We start from the raw sequence: 21,112 nt of genomic DNA on the forward strand, positions 1-21,112 counted from the left end.
AACGTTATGATACAAATGCATGAACAGTGGAGCGTTTTGAGTACCGATTCCTCCCGAGACACAAGCACAGAAATAACACAACAGCTTTTTTTCTCCGAGCTCCACATTGTGTGCATAAGTGGACCATGTGGGAGCCAAACTTCTAATCTGGCAGCGTGTTTGTGTGCTCATCTACCCACTGAGTTTGTTTGTCTTTCTATTACATATTCTGTGGACATGAAACATAATGCGGTTCTGTGGACAATAGAATGGAAGTTCCCCTGATGTGCTCGGGGGACCGCGAGTCCCGCCATCTTCGCTGACGTTCTTTTCCGGCTCCTTTTTTTAGATGTTCAGTTCGGTCTTTGAGAGCACCTGGAGAGATAACGGTACCCAGAGTGCATTGGGTTGGGATTAAGCTTCCTGTTTTCCCACTGTGGCCTTCTTCTAATCCTTAAAGGAGTCATTGTCAAAATATGTATCCTGATCTTGGACTCTGAGGGTTTACTGTAAGAGCATTACTCATCCTCATCACAGGGACGCTGCAGGGACAAACCCCAGTGCCCAAGGGGGGGGAATAGTTGGTGCATGTGTGGGTGTTTTTTTTTTTTTTGTGTGTGTGTGTGTGTGTGTGTGTGTGTGTGTGTGTGTGTGGTTATGTGTTTTTTCAGTAAGTAGAAGAAGAAAAACACAACAAAGAATGGCGCCAGGATTGCACAGAGGAAGTGGCGATATAAAAGGCTGAATGGCATCAAAGTGCTTTTTCAGCAGTGAACCAAGCAACAAAAGCTTTGGGTGAAAAAAAAAAAAAAAAAAAAAGGCCCAAAGATGAGTCACAATAAGTCAGAGTAAAGTATTTATGGCAGTGAAAGAGCTCTCGCTGGAGAAGAATATTATAATTCATATTCATAGCGTTCCTGCTGTTGTGTCTTGGAATTCCTCCACGCCAGTTCTCCGTCTGAATACAAAGCGGTGCATTCTTTTCATATCAATCCACAAGTGTACGCCTCTTGTTTGTTTTGTTCCAGAAAGTGGTGACATTGAGCGTCAACGCTGTGTTTGCACTGTGGAGGGGCCTCTATGTTCAGACTTTTTGTTTGTGGCATGATGTAAAGTTGTTTTTTCTCGAGGGGTAAAAAAAAACAAAAAACTTGATTAAGATTCGACAACATCACAGCAGATGAAAGTTCTGTACAGCTTTGCTGCCACCTTCTGGACATCCAGCCGCTCTCGACCACATGTTCATTCACCATCTGAGGAAGTTGCTTTTTGTGACATTGACTTACTTCAGGGTTTATGTAGGAATCTTGACCTTGACCTTTCGAAGACCTTTTTTTTAGGTCCTTTTCCATATATTTTTTGACCTCATCGCCAATTCGAGTTCTTAGCGGATACATAAGCGACTCACTTTAACTTACACTAACTTTACATTAACTTTACATTAACTTTACACTAACTTTACACTAACTTTACATTGGTTGTAAGAAAGCAAAACTAAACAGTCCTCGTTTGTGATAAGCCCTTTGGACCACTGTATTAATGCAGCATAATTCAGATAGATAGATGGGGTGTAATCAAAGCAAAAGAGAATGAATTGAGTGACTAAACCCAATAAAAGGTTTATTACAAAAGTAATATCAGTAATACACAAGAGCTAGAAACATCATCTTTTTACTTAAAACACACTGAAAAAGTCACAGTGTAGTGTGTCATAAAGAATGTCATCAAAAAAGACATAATATAATAGACATATAAAAGCCATTAAAAATAACTAGTATAGTTTGTTATTAACATGTCATTGAAAGTTATTATTACAAAATAAAAAGTGATAGTAAAATTTGCCCTAAAATTGAATAAGTGAAATCATAGTATAGTGTAGATATAGTATGTCCTAAAAAAAATATTAAAGTCCTAGTTAAAAACGTTAAAAATAAAAATATCACAAAAAATATATAATTAAAAAACCTTGTATGTCGTTTGACAAAAATACTACAGGTTTACTGCATTTGGTGTTTGGAATAAATGCAGAGGCTCTACTTATTACCTCTTAAATGACATCTATGAAAAGCCTTTAAAGTCCTACCAGGCAGAATCAAAGATCCTTCATTTAACAAATAAGTAAGGTGGGAAAAAATAAATAAAAAATGCGAGACGAAAACCGTTGGGTGCTTACCCTACTTGTTTGGTTATCAGATGTTTGTTTATGTCCAATGTGTTATGTTCCTATTAATGTAGGAAGTTTGTATTTATTAGCACACATTACCAATATTGATTGGAAATACTTGTTACCGAAAAACAAGACAATACTTTGAAATGTAGCCTAATCATCTTATTCGATACGTTGTTATTTGTAAATGACAGTATAGGTAGAAACTGACCTCCACCTCGATTTCCTCCAACAGGAGCTGAGAGTTATCCCCTGCGCTCACAGATTTCATAAGAAATGTGTCGACCCGTGGCTGCTCCAGCATCACACCTGTCCCCACTGCAGACACAACATCATCGGTGAGTCTCAGTATAATGCCTCAATGTTGAAGATAAATACGCTTCATCAGCAACAAAGACACATGTTTACTCAAGAAAACATTCTAAATGTTACCTTTATATCTTTTCTCAGAGCAAAAGAAAGGAAATCCAGGACCAGCATGCATGGACCCAGGCAACCCAGTCCACGGCCGGCAGCGGGTGGTGCTGCCGGTCCATTACCCCGGCAGGGTGCACCGTGCGGGCCAGGTGACCGCCTATCCAACGAGAACCAGCATGGATCCCCACGGCAACCCCATCACCATGCTCACTGTGGACCAGCACACGGACCCGCAAGGTCTGTACCCGCCCCAATCCACGTCTGCCTTTCTCCGGAGCTACCACCCCGCCCTCCACCTGGACCACTCGCTCAACCCCCACCACTGCGGACTGGAGCACCGCGGCCCCCCCGCCTACCCTTCACAGCCGCACCACGCTGCTTTTAAGCGACCCAAGTTCCACGGGCGCAACTTTTCCCGCGCAGCCTGCTTCTCGCAGTACGAGACAATGTACCAGCACTACTATTTTCAGGGGTTGACTTTCCCTCAGCAGCCCGAGGGGGCCAGGGGCCCGCTATGGCGGGGCAGCTTGGTGGAGGAGGAGGAGGGCCCCACAAGGGCCACCACAGCAGGGCCTTTCAGCAGGGGCTGTTATACCCTACAGTGGTTCACATGGCACCCGCCTCTTCCTCGAGGATCGGTGATGCCGGCAGCACTTCTGGCCTGAGCTGTTACCATGGCCACCGCTCGGTGTGCAGCGGTTACCTCGCCGACTGCCCCGGCAGCGACAGCAGCAGCAGCAGCTCGGGCCAGTGCCACTGCTCCTCCAGCGACTCCATGTTGGACTGTACTGAGGTCAGCAACCAGGGGGTGTACGGTAGTTGCTCCACCTTCCGCAGCTCGCTGAGCAGTGACTACGATCCTTACGTCTACCGGAGTAAGAGTCCGTGTCGGGGCTCCATCGGGGAGGCGGGGGCCTCGGCCTGCACCGGGGCCTCGGTTCCTGCCGAGGAGTCGTCATCCCCGGTTCCCTTGGGACACGACTGCCTCCAGCTCCCTCCTGGAGCTTCGGGGTATAACTCGGGGGACCACCTCTCCAACTGCAGTTTGGAGCCCAACTACAGCAGTCGCTCATCACTGGAACCCAGGGAGAACAGCAACACTAGCACTACCTCAGCCGCGGCTCCGGAGGCTGCCGGAGCGGACAGGGGGGAAGGGGGCGCTGGAGGAGTCGGGGAGCTCGGGGCCGCGGCCTGCAGCTGCTGCTTCGAGGTGCTTCCTCCCAACGTGGAGTGCAAGGGGCAGGACTCGGACCAAGCGGGGCCTCTGGCCACGGGACGCTTTCACAGGGGGGTGGACTTTCAGAGCTCAACCTCCAAGAACTACTTTGCCCCCGAGCACATGTGTCCTCCCTCAGAGCAGGTGAGCTACGAAGGGCTGCCCTGCTGCTTCTACAAAGAGATGAAGGTGCACAGGGCCGCCGCGGGGCGCTACACCGAGGACTACGCCGTCAATGTGCAGTACGCTCACGCAGACTCGGAGGCCTGCTCTGGACAGGGCTGCTGCGAACTCAACCAGAGGATACCCATAATTCCCGAGGACACAGATTGTGAATTGGGCACAGGGGAAGAGACCCAGAGCAGTTTGTTGCCCGTTAGTGTCGCGTTGGACGCCGACGCGCGAACAGGGGAGCGACACGAGCTAAGGGAGGGCTACTTCACCTCAGGACAGTTACGAGGTCAACCACACCCTCAGGAGGAGGAGGCCAGGGCTTTGTTTCACCCGCAGCTCTCTGCAGGCCACACTGCATTGGGAAGCAGTACTTCAACAAACGAGGGAGGTCTGGGTATATGAACTTGAGCCCGGGGAGAAGGGACTCAGTCAAAAAGTATGTATTTGGTACCGAATCAGTCAGTCAATCATTGAAACCCTCAGCTGCCTTGTTCTGACCTTGCTCTCCGAGCGCTGAATGTTATCATCGTCGATTGTGTGGATTTCTACTGAAATGGCCTGTCGTTTTCTAGACAGTGTATCAAGTTCATTCCTGTGGCCACCAAATGTCTCGGCGCCAAACTGTGTTACCATGGCGCCCGAGACTGAGTGATACTGCAAATATGGATGGAGAGGTTGTTAGCTGAAACTAGAAGTAGGTTGGGATGGGCATCTATTCACAGACCGTCTGCTGCCACCAAGGGTTAGGCCCCTTCAGCGCTAAGCAATCCGGGCCCATTTCTTGTGAGATTTTTTTTTTATTTTATTTTTTTTTCTTCAGATTTTATCAAGAAAAAAAGATATCTAGACTCACATCTTTTGAGATATTTTTTTCTCTCTACAAAAAGAAAGTACACTCTTAATTCACAAACATCTATGTATGTGCACACATGAACACTGACTGCCTATAAAGCTTCAACCACCAACTCAAATAGGTTGTACGGACATAGCTATACCAAAACAGAAAGACATGATTGTTTTGTTAATTTCTTTTTAACTTTTTTCTTTTGTTTCAAAAAGCAGGGAAATGGGTCTTTTTTTTTTTTTTTTTTAGGTGTCTGTGACCCACACATTTCTCTGAGGAGAAGAAGCTATATATTACAGAAAAAATGCATAGAAATGTGAATGCAAGGCTGACACTGGTCTCTGTTCAATATAATACAGAATTTGTTTTTATGCATTGCATTTCTGTCCAGTAGTGGCCTGCCTGTATGAGATGTGCCAGAGCAACATGAAAAGCCTTACGCTGGTAAGCTATTTGTAGCAATAACTAAAAGACACTGCACCGCTTTTAGTCGAACTCCAGTGTAAAGTGAGAGTGTCTTGGGGTCAGTAGATTTCTTCAGAAGTAGAGTTTAGCACTCTACCTCTTGTTTGGAAGCCCTTAAAAGTGTATTTTTTTTGCAGTCATATACCCAATTTCCTCAATGAGGCATGCTCTAATAAATATCTATAAAAAGGTTCAAGCATGTGTCAAAAGGCCAAAGGAAAGTAGCTGGAAAAGACTCATATTTCATAAGGGTTCCTTATTGTACTGTGACTTTTTTTTTTTTTTTTTTTTTTTTTTATCGATGCAGTTATACATACCACAGTGTATCCGTTTGAATCATATCGTGCCATGCATAAAACATACTCGCGATATCAATGCTTTTCATTCATGCCTTTCTGTTTGTCCTGCAGACTGTTTTTATACTGTTTCTATGAAATATACACATTCTCTACACAGAGGAAAACTTTCTGAAATAACCCTATTTATAAGTTAACCCAGTGCTGTAATCAAGTGAGAATCTAATCTTGCCTTTTGCATAGAGATATGTACCTACTGCAAATATAACATTTTGGGGTACTTGAGTCACTATTTAATTTTTTTTTTTTTTTTTGTTATTGTTTCTAGCACTTAAGAAGATTAAAATGTGTACAAAAATTAATATTTTTTAATTTTTTAAGAATATAATTATTTTCTGTCATTACCATTACAAATGTTTAAAAAAGGCTAGAAATCAATCCGTGTATATTTCTGTACCTGTATAGCAAACACATTTCATGAATGGAAATATGTTCTCTGAATATTTATTTACTAATATATTTATCTTTAAGCCATGTCTTATGTTCAGAGTGTATGAACGTTTGAGTTATTTGGTTGCTTTTTATTTTGAGAAAAATCACTAACATGAGACTTTGTATATACATGGTAATTGCACACAAGACGATTAAATCTTCTCTGACCAAAAAACTGATTTTAAAACTTTAGTACCATACAGTTTTGTAATTAAAGTGTACAAAGATCTGTAAAAAATACAGTTTATTCAAGTAACTCATGTTGTGGTGTCCTCTTTTCCATTTTCTGCCAGCTTTTTTATTCTATTTTTTCCATAGGAGGTGTCATGAGTGCATCTCAAGCCTTCAAACCAGAGTGCAGAGCCACAGCTCCACCGGGGAGGTTGTAGCGCTTCACACAGAAGAAACCTGCGTCCTCCATCACATGTCTAAACTCCTGCAGAATAAAACGAGCACAGGAAATGGCTCAAACTGCATCGTCGGAATGATGTTTGGCATCATATAATAATAAAAAACTAAAATCGAACAAGCTTGAAGAAATGTAAATTATCAATGTGGCAAATGGACCTGAAATAATTAGTTGATCAATTAGTCAATCGACAGAAAATATGCCAAGATTTTGAAAAAACTGATTATTTGCCGCTTTTCTCTGTATGAATTCCTTATTTAATAAGTTATTATAAATTGAATATCTGCTGATAGGTGGACCTTTCTCACTATTTTTATGGTATTTTTTAGCTTAACATTGGATCTTGCATTTTTTATGTATATATATATTTTTTTTTTTAACATACCATACAATAACTTTTTATGACATACAATATTATGCTTTTGTTTTTATGACTTTTTTTACATGCTATACTTTGACGTTTTTCAACATACTACAATATGACTATTTGGACTTTTTCAGACAAAACTAATTTTACTTTTTTCGACATGATATACTATTACTTTTGTTTTAACTTTTTTTGACAAACTATACTATTACTCTTTATGAGTTCTTGGGACATAATGTACGATGACTTACACTATATTAAGACTTTTTCAACATACTATACGATTACTTTTTATGAGGTATTTCGAAATACGATACTATGACTTTTATTGAACAGATTTCAACATACTATACCTTGACTTTCTTTGACTTTTCAGTCATACTATGCTCTGACTTTTTTTGAGTTTCTTCCATGTACTATTGTATTGCTTTTTATGACTATGGTTTTTTAAACATACTATACTATGACTTTTTTCTGTATGCTATATGACATTTTTTTCAACATACTATACTATGACTTTTTTCATTACTTTTTCGACATACTATACTATGACTTTTATTACTTTTTTGAACATGCTGTACTATGACTTTTTTCAACATAACATTTCTTTCTACAATCAACACTTGAAATGATGAAGGCACTTACAAATGACAAGGTAGTACAAAATGTAAACCATACTTTGGTGTTTCATTTTTTACCTCTGAACATACTATACTGACTTTTTTCAACATATACGACTTTTTTATGTCTTTTTTCACATGCTATACTATTACTTTTTCATAACTTTTTTCAACATACTATATACTATGACTGTTTTCAACAAACTATACTATGACTTTTTTTTTCAACATTTTTTCAAGATTACTTATTTTCATTGTTTTCTACATTCTATACTATAACCTTTTTTCAACATTCTATACTTATTTGGACAGGCTATACCATGACCTTTTAATGGGGTTTTTTCCAACATACATGAAATATGGTCATAAAATATTTCTACAGGCGTATACACACTTGACAAAGTACTCAAAACCGCATCTGTGGTATTTCCCGTTGCAGTAGATGTTTCAAGGACCACATTTTGCCATCATCACACATGACACATACACAGACTCACAAGGTGAAAACAACACCAGCATCGCTGTCGCAGCTGGTAAAACTTAGATGCAATTCGTAGCTTTGAGAATAATCCGTCCAGAAGCTGAGATCGACTTTTCAACAAGTTTTATTAATTGTTGCCAAAATGTGCTGAAAAAATATTCAAAACCAACTGCACTTAAATAGTTTCACTCACTTGCCAATAGTGTGATACAACAGATTTTTTTTGTTTCTTTACATTCTTTACATCAACACTGGTAATAAGTACAGTTTAATTGTCGCTGACCCGAGAACATCAGCATGGAAAATAAGTCAGTAAATATGTCCAGTCACGTAGCAGTGACATCTGCAGAGAGAAGCTCTGGGACTTCATGCTCTGAAATTCACGTCTGAGAACTCTGCAGACAGTTTTTCATACAGATGTCTAACGTGCATCTCACAGCTTGAAACCAGAGTGCAGAGCCACAACTCCACCGGTGAGGTTGTAGTACTTCACACAGTAGAAACCTGCGTCCTCAATCATATATTTAAACTCCTCCTGCGGAAGAAAAAGAGCAAAGGAAATCACTCAAAGTTACATTACTGCAGAGTGAAATTGATTAAAATAAAAATAAATTAAAAAAAGGATAAAAATCTAACAAACTTGAAGAAATGTAAATTGGCAATGTGGAAAATATCCCTTAAACAGAAACATAACAGAACTTCCAATTTAACAGAAAATATATTAGCAAAAATTGAGTTAATCGATAATAGAAAGATAAAATGTATCACATTATTAGTTCCACTTTCTAACTGATGATTTTCCGCTTTCCTCTGTATAAATTAATTATTACATGAATAATATAAATGTAATATCTGCTGACTGGTTTTATGAATCATTCAAAAGAAAAGACAATAAAATAATGAAATGAAATGTTAGTAACAGTCCAAGAATAATATGTTTATTCAGTACAGCACCTATCCTAGAAGCATTTCACCAGGTGCTTTACAAGAATAAGAATTACTTAAAAGATAAAACCATAAAACAATAAAAACAATCAATAAAACAGATGTTAAAAACAAACACTAATTTACAAAAACTATAAAGCATCCTAAATAATAATTTAAATTGAGGTGAATCATATAAATATTGAGTGGCAACGTTAAAAATGGGGAGACAGAAATAAAAGAATACATTTATTTCTCACCTGGTTGGGGAACTTTCGGATGCTTTCTACCAGATACTGGTACGACTTCCAGTCTCCAGCGATCACCTCTCCCAAAACTGGTATCATCTGGAAACTGTATGCGTCATAAAGCCTGAAAAACAGAACAGAGTACAGTGAAGCCACCTGCTGCCATTTTTAGCTAATCTTTCAAACATGGACTTACAGCTACGTCTATGTTCTGTAATTGCTCTACTGGAAGGTTTGTTAAGAAAGAGTCGGGGCCTGATCAGACAGAGTGTGTGTTAGCAGCCTGTCGAGGCTTTTTTGTAATTGTTTTCAATAAGAGAGAAGCGGTTTTAAAGGAATGCCCTGAACGCCTCGAGTTGAAAAAGCCTGAACTCAGAGCTGAAAGCATTCCTATGATTGAGAGGCAGGCACTCTGTTGTGGATGCCCGGAGCTATACGACTTAACAAACCACTGTGAACACAACCTGAGCAGAAAACAGGCAAATTACTGCAGAACGTGAGATTTCGGATGAGTTGTTTTTATTGCTTTTAAACTCTACTCTTAACTATTAGGTGGTGTAAAGTTCATGGTTTGTGTTAAGCTGACTTTAGCACTTGTTCGGTGGTTGCCTAGCAACAATAATTTAAAAAAAAAAAAGACACAGCAAACTGTAAGAAACGCTTTGTTTGGCATCTGGCAACAAATAAGGTCTAAAGAGAGCCTAACGACGCACTTTTTTTTAAAGAAATGCCTATTTTTCAGCAGGTAAATCATCTGCAAGAAGTTGGAATTGACTGACTGGCCCTTTAAGATCATCACCTAAAAGACTGGCAGCCCCATCAAGCCTCTACAGAGACACAGTCTGACTGATGGACAACAGATCGCCCTCATGAATCTTTCCCTTTCTCTCGACGGATTATTGGCCCTCCGTGCTCTTTGCTGCTACGCAGAATGGTCCCATATAACAGCCAATCTGCTGATGTGCTATGAGGTACAGAACCAGAGGAGGGCGCTGTTCGTCCAAACCACACAAAGCAAAAGGTTGTGGAGTTTATAAAATTTGAATGTTATCGGACCCAAAATCCATTCAGACAAAAAAAAGAATAATAAGCTTAAAATATATTTGTTTGTATATATATATATATATATATATATATATAAAACGGTGAGACTATAACTATAACTCTGCCCTTTATTTTGAACTGCTATGTAATTCATTTTTAAGACAGCTTTGACTTTGCACAGCTTGTCCATGAGCAACAACAACAACAACCTCCACAAGCAAAAACAAGCTGCAGCCGTTAAGATGTGTTGCTGGGAGTTGTGGTGGCAGTAATGAACCTACAGAGACTCTGAGGTTCACAGGGTTGATTCATATTCACACCGAGTCATCCGTCACGAGTGAACACTGCTCCTCACCTTGCCAATACAGGATTTGTCACTTTGCTGAACTCCAAGCACATGAATCTGCCACCAGGCTTCAGGACCCGCAGAGCCTCCTGCAGAGCCTAAAAACAGAAGAGACACGATTAACCACAATGTTAATTATCATGTTATCACAATCAAGTCTGTTATCAAGCAACAGTTTTGTTGGCTACAGCTTCTTCAATGTGAAGATTTGCTGCTTTTTCACGTTCTTTGTATCACTGGATTTTGGACAATTCTAAGACATCTCCCTGGATGTTTTTAAATATTACATGACACTATATACACTGGAAAATGAATCAGTTGATTTAAAAAAAGTATGAATAGTTTAATCAAAAATAAAAATGATTGTTTACATTTAGCAATAAGACAGAAACAAGTGCAAGAGGTGGAAATGTGTCACATAAAATGTAACCTAAAATGACTTTGTTCTTAAAGCATGTGAATCAAAGTACTGTTATAGAACTCATTTCCCTCTCTGCATATTGTTCTGACCAACACATCTTCCTCAAACAGATCACAGTGATCGCTGACAGTGCGATTGTCTATAGAGCAGCACACTGGCTGTTGACTTTGTTCTGCTAACAGGCTGATGATGTGTGCAGAGCCGAAGCACCAAACAGTCTTTATTGGATCATCCTTTCATTAAAGGAAAAGCTGCAGTAATGTCCGGGTCGGTTACCTGATCTATATGGGTGACGTTTCGAATGCCAAAGGCGATGGTATAAAAATCGAACTGGTCATCGTCAAAGGGCAGCTCCTCTGCGTCCCCGGCAACCCACGACAGACCTGATGCACAGAGGAGGAGACACTCGGGTCAAAAAAACTGTTTGTAAACCTGTGACAGCTTTATACCGACAGTTCTGTTTCCTAATCCTTACTACGTACGCTTGTTCAGGTCGCGTCTGGTCGCACAGAACTCGCACACACTTTTAATTAAATTGTTCTGCATCGAGTCTCTGCGCTGAATTAAGGAGGGGGTGATTTGAATGTTTGGAATTGAATGTCTGCACATATTTTAATTTATATTCATGCATAAAATGATCTGAGACCGTTGACAGCCAGTCACAGCTGTACAGCTACAGTCTGAGTTCACTAAGCGCGGCTTAATTTGGCTGAATACGTGCACATTATTTATGAACCTCTCTCTGCCTTTGATCACATTTGACAGAAATACTTTCATGAACCACGGTAACCTGATGTCTCCGGTCAGGAAGTTTATAATTGACCAACATCTCCATTAGTGCAGAAGTTTCTCAGCAGGTGAAGATGAACCAAATCTACTTTATGACTGACTGGATTACTTTGGGGGCTTATTTTACCCCAATTTATAGCCAGTAGGTGAAGACACCAGTCTGAGTGATAACAGGTTGTAACTCTTATTTAAATTATCAATGTTTACAATCTTATTTTTCTGACTAACTGACGACGTCACCAAATGCTACTTGGCAGTTTATGCTAAATATCTTGAGTTTTATTACTGATACAAAAACAAAACTTTTTCATATCTTTCATTAAAGAATATAAACAAGTTTTTCTAAAAAAAAAAAACATGTTTTACTTACTTTTGCAAAATAAGTCAAACTTCTGAAATCTGATCACCCCTTTTATTTTTGTCTTAACATTAAAAAAGGTTACACAACATCTTTGCCGAATTAATTTCCAGTTTAAAATAAGCAAAGATATGATTTAAATCTGAATTAATCAGATAAATAAATTAAGACAAGAAAAAATAGAAATAACAGTTTACAAAACTGGACCGTATTTGTTATTTTGTGTTATTATGCACACATTTTGGTCAGTTCTCAAAAAGGGTTGAGGTTCGATACGCAGAAACCTGGATATGATGTTGACATGCTACAGGATTTCTTTACGAAAAACTCAAACTAAACATATGACTCTCTCATGGCAGGACAAGTCTAAATCCCTGTAACCACTGGATCTTTACATGCACAGTAACGTGAATGGGATATCCCAAAAACCTGATCTGTGCAGGTGATGTGAAACGTACCAGCAGTGATGCCCATGCTGTCGGCTTTCTTTTTGCCCACTCTCAGCATCTCCTTGTTGATGTCACAGACCACAGCTCTGGACTCCCGGGGGCCGACCTCGTCCTCTGAGGAGGAGTAGTTGTTGGAAATGTCCTGCCACGACGGCGTCTGCATGGACCGGGCCGCCCGCCGCTTCTGCCGCTCTTGCTGAGAGCGAATGTAGTCGAGGAAACGGAAGGAGATGTCACCTGCAATAAAAACAGAAGTGTGACCACGCTCAGGTTTTGGTTTTTTTCCCCCTAGTTTGATGTTTTGCAGAGGTGCATATTTACCCGTTCCGCCCGCCACGTCCAGGAGTTGAACCCCTGGCTGTGGGTGCATGACGTGCAGCAGCGTGTCCTTCCACAACCGATGAACTCCCAGACTCATGGCATCGTTCATGGTATCATACTTCTTCGCCACATTCTCAAACACCTGATACACTGAAAAGGAAACGGGAAAGAGAGAGATCATCTCACTGGAAGCTGACTCAGAGAGGCTATTGCACCTTTCATGCACTAATTTATTTTAGATGTTTTTTCTCTTGATGCTTTTCTCTTTGGGCTCCAGGAGAAATTTAAAAAGAATGAACTTGAAGTCAGTAAATATGTTCAGTTATTGGCATCTCTCTCTGTAATCTGCAATTGCTGACACATAGACACACACATATATATATATATATGTCATATATATATATATATATATATGTGTGTCAACACGTGCCATCATTTAGGACTATAAATCAGTTTCATATACTAATACAGACACAAGACATCACCTCTGTAAAACATACAGTACCAGTCAAAACTTTGGACACACCTTCTCATTCAACTACTTTGAAGAATGTAAAATATAAAACATATTCTGTTTGTTGAGCATTTGTTTGTTTACCACATAATTCCATATGTGTTCCTTCATAGTTTGGATGTCTTCAATATTACTACAATGTAGAAAAAAATAAAAATAAAGAAAAATAAAAGACATAGATGAGAAGGTGTGTCCAAACTTTTGACTGGTACTATATATAATATAATAATATAAACACACACATAAAATATAAATAACCATTGAATGATGTGTCCAAACACACACACACACACTATATATATATACACACATATATATATATATATATATATACATATATACACACACACACACATATATATATATATATATATACACACACACACACACACATACATATATATATATATATATATATATATATATATATATATATATATATATACACACACACACATATATATATAAGATATAGATATAGAGACACACCCTCTCACAAATAATAAACATTCCTTAATTGTGTGCTTTGGTCTATATATTAACGGATCATCACAGTCATGAACATTTAGTAATATGAATCAGTTTCATATCCTAATACAGACACAAGACATCACCTCTGTAAAACATACACTAATTACAATCCAGACTGATTACTGCCACTTTTAAACTCCTCATGCACATGGCCTTATGCAGCATGTTTGCTACTTAAACCACACTGCACAGCCATATGCATCATATGTAAAGGTGTATAGGTGTTATTGAACATCTTAAGCCCCGCCCCTCCTGTGTATATGTTCACAGAGAGGCAGTCCCGTGTTACATGTGTCACCTCTCTTCGCCTTCTCCGTCTCCGGCACCGTTTCGAACCCAAAGTGTGTGCTTCTGTCTGCGGCTGCATCGCTGAGACACCGACAGGTCGACGGTCCACGACAGCAGCCTGGCCCGTTGATGTCTCTGTGGGAGAGACGGATCACCCTCCGGAGCAGCAGTCTCATGGACGCCGCCATGTTGGCTGATGACGCAACTATGCGACAGTGTGTCGTCATTCACAGGCGACGGTGACGTTCAGGCGGACTCCTTTATTCCTGTGTGAAGTTTAGGGTTTATTATTAATTCTAAATAATAACAAATAACAAAAAATTATAAAGAATAATGTAAAATAAATGAAATAAATAAAATAGTACCGGTATATATTATTATTTTGTTTTATTTTATATAAATATATATATATGTGTGTGTTGTATTTTATCATTATTTCTAATATGATAATAATATTGTTTTATATTTTAGATTCTTCAAAGTAATAAATAAAATAGTACCGGTATATATTATTATTTTGTTTTATTTTATATAAATATATATATATATATGTATTGTATTTTATCATTATTTTTATCCATATACAGTACCAGTATCTCGTTCAATGGTTTTTATTTTTTTCTACATTGTAGATTAATATTGAATACTATAATATAATAATATTGTTTTATATTTTAGATTCTTCAAAATAGTTGATATATATATATATATATATGTTGTATTTTATCATTATTTTATCCATATACAGTACCAGTCAAAAGTTTGGACACACCTTCTCATTCAATGGTTTTTCTTTATTTTTATTTTTATTTTTTTCTACATTGTAGATTAATATTGAATACTATAGTATAATAATATTGTTTTATATTTTAGATTCTTCAAAGTAGTTGAATGAGAAGGTGTGTCCAAACTTTTGACTGGTACTGTATATGTTAAGAAAGTGTATAATATAGAATATAATATATATATATATAATCATTTTTGAACAGGGGGCCTTTACAAGAAAACAATGTTGTGAAAGTTCAATGTGTTTTAATTATTTTTCTACAATATTTACAGCAGTTAGCTTGCAAAACACACATTCCAGCCTCCTGCATTCCACGAGAAGAACTGCACTTAATTTAAGAGTAAATCAAAGGCCCCAGCTGTTCTCAGTGCGTATGTTGTATTTTATCATTATTTTTATCCATATATATTTAATTCTTCTTTACCAGATATTTAAATACTGTTCTTCAGTATAACTTAAATAAAGTATGAATAGAGCAACATACTTTATGTTATATTCTACATATAAGCTTCTTACCGAAAATGAAATAATCAGATGTAGCCTTTGAAATCACCAACATTTTGAATGGCTTTTGTAACATTTTTTTTTCTCAGTTACTGTAACTGATTACATTTACATGTATTTTGTTTTTAACTAGTCACTCCACAACATTGAACACAGCCTTAATATATATATATATACAGAGATGTAAACAGATAGTAGCATATAATAGTTAGTATACCTTTATAAAAGTAAAGTGACGATAACATTTGTAATGTTGTACCAAAGACATGGACTATCACAAAAAGTTTACACACCGCCGCTATAGATCGATTAAAAACTGAGAATGTTGTGAATAGTTGAAAATATAGGAATACGCTGCATTTTAGTTTTATCTTAACCTTAAGTACAATTTTGAGATACTTAAAGTAATATTGTCATGTTTTTGCTACTTTACATATAATCATACTCTACTACATTTATTTGAGAATTTAAGTTACTTTGTTGATTCAGATTAATAATACAAAGCGTATAGTCAACAAATAACTTATAATGTATTATTATAGGTCAACAAACAATAATACATTGTTGGTAAATTCACAAACTATAACGAGCAGTATATAAAGGAATTAGTAAGCTTCACTTTTACCAGCTGCAACAATGAAGTGATTAAAACATTAACGCATCAATAATTATGAGTGTAGTTTGGGTGTGGACAATTTTGGTGCCCCTTGTTTGTATTTTGAGGTACGTGGAACTATTATCATAGGGATAAAATGGCATCATTAATTTACTCATTATTATAAAGGTAATAGGACCAAAATGTTTTATCTGAGTCAACTGTGGTATTTTTCTAACTGTAGAGAAACAACTATGATATAGACTATGCACAATTTTTTGATTAATTGATAAGTATAGGGTATAAAACGTCAAATAATGGTGATAAACTCCCGTTCTTTACCAGATATCAAATACATTCTTATTCAGGAGGAGCAATGCGGATTCCGTCCTGGACGTGGAACAGCGGACCAACTCTTTACCCTTGCAGGTCTGTTGGAGGGTGCATGGGAGTTTGCTCATCCAGTCTACATGTGTTTTGTGGACTTGGAGAAGGCCTTCGACCGTGTCCCTCGGGGAGTCCTGTGGGGGTACTGCGGGAATATGGGGTACCTGGTTCGTTACTACGAGCCATTCGGTCCTTGTATGACCAAAGTGAGAGCTGTGTCCGGATACTCGGCACAAAGTCGAGCTTGTTCCCAGTGCGTGTTGGCCTCCGCCAGGGCTGCCCATTGTCACCAATCCTGTTTGTGATTTTCATGGACAGGATTTCAAGGCGCAGCCGGGGGGAGGAGAGTTTCCGGTTTGGGGACCTCAGAATCACATCCCTGCTTTTTGCAGATGATGTGGTTCTGTTGGCTTCTTCAGAACGTGACCTTCAGCACGCACTGGGGCGGTTCACAGCCGAGTGTGAAGCGGTCGGGATGAGAGTCAGTACCTCCAAGTCTGAGGCCATGGTTCTCTTCCGGAAAACTGTGGATTGCACCCTCTGGGTTGGGAGTGAGTCACTGCCCCAAGCGAGGGAGTTCAAGTATCTCGGGATCTTATTCACGAGTGAGGGTAAAATGGAGCGGGAGATGGACAGGCGGTTCGGTGCAGCGTCAGCAGTGATGCGGGCGTTGTACCAGACCGTTTTGGTGAAGAAGGAGCTGAGCCGAAAGGCAAAGCTCTCGATTTACCAGTCCATCTACGTTCCAACCCTCACCTATGGTCATGAGCTTTGGGTAGTGACCGAAAGAATGAGATCGCGAATACAAGCGGCCGAAATGAGCTTCCTTCGTAGGCATCTGATCAGGATGCCTCCTGGACGCCTCCCTTTAGAGGTTTTCCAGGCACGTCCAACTGGGCGGCTGTGGCGTAGTGGAGAGCAAGGTAGTTCTCCAATCAGAGGGTCGGTGGTTCGATACCCGGCTTCGGCAGTCGATGTGTCCTTGGGCAAGACACTTAACCCCAAGTTGCTCCCGAAGGCTTGCCATCGGTGTGGACTGGATGATGAATGTTAGTTAGAGTCTGATGGTGGCACCTTGCATGGTAGCCTGTCATCAGTGTGTGAATGGGTGAATGATATGTAATATACTACTGATTGTAAGTCGCTTTGGATAAAAGCGTCTGCTAAATGACTGTAATGTAAAGTAATGGTAAGAGGCCCCGGGGTAGACCCAGAACACGCTGGAGGGATTATATATCTCGTCTGGCCTGGGAACGCCTCGGGGTTCCCCAGGAGGAGCTGGAAAGTGTTTCTGGGGAGAAGGACGTCTGGAGGACCCTCCTTAGCTTGCTGCCCCCGCGACCCGGCCCCGGATAAGCGGAAGGAAATGGAAATACATTCTTACCTTACATGCGTTTGGGGAGCAATTTGGGGTTCAGTGCTTGATTGAAGAGCACTTTGGCATGTTAAAGGAGGCTTGAGGGAATTGAATCCCCAACAGTAGAATTAATGGCCAACCAGCTCTACTATCTGAGCTTCAGCTTATCCACTTTACAATGACATGAGAGCTACAAGTCCTCATATTTGAAAAAGCTGGAGCCAGTGAATATTTAACATTTTTGCCCTGCAAATGACTTTAATGATTATAGAACATCTTAATGTCCTGAATGCAAGGGCGAAAAGACAGTGTATATAAACAGCTCTCAGCAGCACAAAGCTACAATAATAGAAGTACAAATCTGGAGCATTCAACAGGCCAATGCATGTACTCAAAACCACTGAAGGGCATGAGAGTGCCTTGATTGCACCGGGGTCATAGACGATGTTGCAGAGCGAGGCGGATCAAAAACAGACAAGTTCCTGCACAGCCAGAAAGCCTGTTTCACACAGTTCTAAATTATACAAATCCATCAAGAGGGACCTGCAGTCTCTCTCCTAATCTACCTGTCTTCGGTACCCTGAGTGCAGAAAGTGGCAGATATTGTCTTCCATTCTTCTCACTTTCTCGTTTCAGACAGTAACCAGACACGGCCATGCATTGTCCCTTTGTTGCCTTAATTACTGGTCGACTCGGGTTCAAAGGGATCAGTTTACATCGCTCTTTTTCCTCGGCTATGCGAGGGAAAATGGGCCGAGGCTTTTTTCACATCGCACCCAGAGGAGCGATGATAAGTTTCTGAGTCTGGCTACTGGATTAATGTTACAGCTTCACAATTGCTTTTGATAAAAGAAAAGAAAAAACATTTTGAGGTCAATGGGAGGGAGCGTGGAGGGCAACAGAGATTTGATATCTTACTGTGGTTTTATGGGGAACAGAAGAGAACATTCATTCAGCAATTTAAGTAACATTTAATACAAAAATAAGTAATTTGATTACCCTAGCAAGCAAGAAAAGGGATACCATTGGCATTGAGCTTTATTGTTGGGGGTACTTATGAGAAGATTAACTCAAGCATCATATCACCAGTAGGGGGAGTAAGAGGATCGTTAACTTTCTGCTTCTTGTTTCATCTACTGGAACGTTTGTGTTTTTGGATAGGAGATGAAACAATCTCCAAGTGACCTGAGGCCAAAATCAGGTTTATGTTGAAGGCTTGCCCTCTGGTGCCCTCATCAAAAGGAAGAAAAAATGCAGCTAAAGTGCTCCTATGGTCGATGAAATGTGATTTTGGTCACGCTGGTGCTCTTCCAGAGGAGAAAACGTGATGCAGAGACAATATAGAACCGATCGCAATGTTTGTTTCCAGAAACGTCCGGGTAGAAAACTACAATGTTACTTCCATATAATTTAACGAGGAACAACTGAGACATACTCTCCACTGAAGAGTAAGACTGATCTAAAAGGCATGTTTGAGGCTTTCATGTCGTCTCATTAATGACAGCACCGTCACAAACGTTAAGTTGGAGACCTTATTTACCTGTTGGGCCACAGACTAAAGAAAAATGACAGCTTGAGTCTATTTTCTTTTGTTTTATTATATATTATTTTCTTGAGCTTAATTGATAAGAATGTAGGATAGGCATATGTAAGCATTACGCTTCTGCCTATGCCTTTTCATTCATATTGTATACAAGATTGTTTATTGACTATATTTATTGTATTGTGGATGATTAAAACACACTAATACTACTACTCTACTACTACTACTACTACTACTACTACTACTACTACTACTACTACTACTACTACTACTACTTACTACTACTACTACTACTACTACTACTACTACTACTACTATTACTACTACTACTACTACTACTACTAGTTTACTCAAAACTAGCAGTTAGTCTGAACTATTCAGATGTTTTTTTAATCTAAGATGCTAACAAAGCATCATGGTATGTAAGGTAAGCACAGCAGAAATGTCATGTTACAGTTACAGCAGAATATGACAAAAAATACAATTCAATATATTCCTTAATTCAAGTCAACTTCCAGATGTTTACCCAGAAGTGATTGTTGTTTGTGCGGCGTCACAGTGATTCTGTCTATAGGATGCCCTACATGCGAGGAAAGATACCATAAATGCATCATGACTGCGTTCTTGTGCCCCATCACATGCATTTAGTGCCCTTTTTATTTTTATTTTCTGGCCCCTGAATCTCAGAATGTTTGGGTTTCACCATGTTAAGTCTCTCTGTGTTTGTGTCATTTGTGTGAGTAACAAAGGCAGAATCTTGTTTAGCGGTCTGGCTCAACACATTATCATTCTGGGGGGAATAAACTCTGGCTTCTTTGTATTCCTTTAAACCAGTCTAGATCGTCTAGGGCAGCGATAAGCGCAGTAAGCAGCAACAATGCCCTTTGCAAAACAGATAGTGGAAGGGGAGGAGAATGCTGCTGGAGATACGCCACCAATGTTCCTTGTTTTGTGGCTGCAAAACTCTTCTGCTAATCTTAGTTTGATGGCTAAACTTGCAATGCAGCTGATTTAATTCATGCCGACTTCACCTGTCCGGCCTTTTCCGAAGCTCTGTGATTTCACTGATTTGTGAATGACTTAGTCAGAAGCCTCAGAGGTTCAAGAGTAACTTGATTTGGGATTTTTGGAAGCTTTACAGCCAAGACATTTTTCACCGAACCTCGGCAGTTTCACCTTCGAAGCTTTTGACAAATTGTGACCCCCTCGTTATTGCACATGCACTTCCATACGAGCGTGTTTGGACTGCAAACGATCATTTTTGCGCTCAGCGTGAAGTTGCAGTCGTCCTGCAAACAAATAGTGAGCGCACGCTGCTGTTTCAGAGCGAACACTTGATGAAAGCAACACAGAAACACCTTTCATGAATTAAGAAATCATCCTGGCAAACATCTTACGTGCTCCAGCTTACGACACGTTCCTCCATGTTTGTTGTTGTTTTGTTTTTTCATGGTGTTCCAGTTGTAAAAAGCTGAACTCCTGCTGTTTCCCTCTAAAATGTGCAGGTTGCATGCTTGACCTCATCCCAGAGGGAACCAATGGGTTACACATGGCACACCAAATCCTCCCTCCGTGTGTGTGTGTGTGTGTGTGTGTGTGTGTGGGTGAGTATCTCAAAACAGTCTGGGAGTCATTTAGCATATCTGATAAGTATTTAGCTCCACAGAAGAAAAACAAAAAGGCAGGAAAAGGGGTGCAGATGTCCCACCATGCAAACGCTGCATCCTTTCAAAGAGAATGGTTTTAAGTGGAAAAAGTTAAAGTTATAAGCTTGTTCCG

General features: G+C 39.6%; 2 protein-coding genes across 2 annotated transcripts in view; one reads left to right on the plus strand and one right to left on the minus strand.

Annotated features, from left to right (window-relative positions):
* The window catches only part of znrf3 (zinc and ring finger 3), a 70,365-nt gene extending 65,641 nt beyond the window's left edge, over positions 1-4,724 (plus strand). The window contains 3 exon segments of the mRNA XM_054611497.1: positions 2,382-2,484; positions 2,597-3,055; positions 3,058-4,724. Coding sequence (XP_054467472.1) covers positions 2,382-2,484; positions 2,597-3,055; positions 3,058-4,355 — 1,860 coding nt within the window. The 3' untranslated portion in view covers positions 4,356-4,724.
* Positions 4,725-8,035: 3,311 nt separating this feature from the next.
* Positions 8,036-14,387, minus strand: coq5 (coenzyme Q5, methyltransferase). Its single transcript, XM_054611473.1, has 7 exons — positions 14,171-14,387; positions 12,828-12,977; positions 12,516-12,743; positions 11,187-11,293; positions 10,499-10,587; positions 9,112-9,223; positions 8,036-8,462 (listed from the first exon to the last, which is right to left on the minus strand). The coding sequence occupies exons 1-7, from the start codon at positions 14,385-14,387 to the stop codon at positions 8,361-8,363; spliced, it is 1,005 nt and encodes a 334-aa protein (XP_054467448.1). The 3' UTR covers positions 8,036-8,360.
* Positions 14,388-21,112: the final 6,725 nt, after the last annotated feature.

This window comes from Anoplopoma fimbria, chromosome 13 (assembly GCF_027596085.1).
Source record: "Anoplopoma fimbria isolate UVic2021 breed Golden Eagle Sablefish chromosome 13, Afim_UVic_2022, whole genome shotgun sequence".
NCBI classification, from domain to species: Eukaryota; Metazoa; Chordata; class Actinopteri; order Perciformes; family Anoplopomatidae; genus Anoplopoma; species Anoplopoma fimbria.

What these genes read in the sequence shown, in the direction of transcription:
- coq5 (XM_054611473.1), bottom strand. Translation starts at nt 14,387, where the DNA reads ATGACGACACACTGTCGCATAGTTGCGTCATCAGCCAACATGGCGGCG. An exon ending in CAGCATGGGCATCACTGCTG is followed by an intron (nt 11,294 to 12,515) that starts GTACGTTTCACA and finishes TCTGTGCATCAG; the next exon opens with GTCTGTCGTGGGTTGCCGGG. An exon ending in ACAAATCCTGTATTGGCAAG is followed by an intron (nt 9,224 to 10,498) that starts GTGAGGAGCAGT and finishes TCTGTTTTTCAG; the next exon opens with GCTTTATGACGCATACAGTT.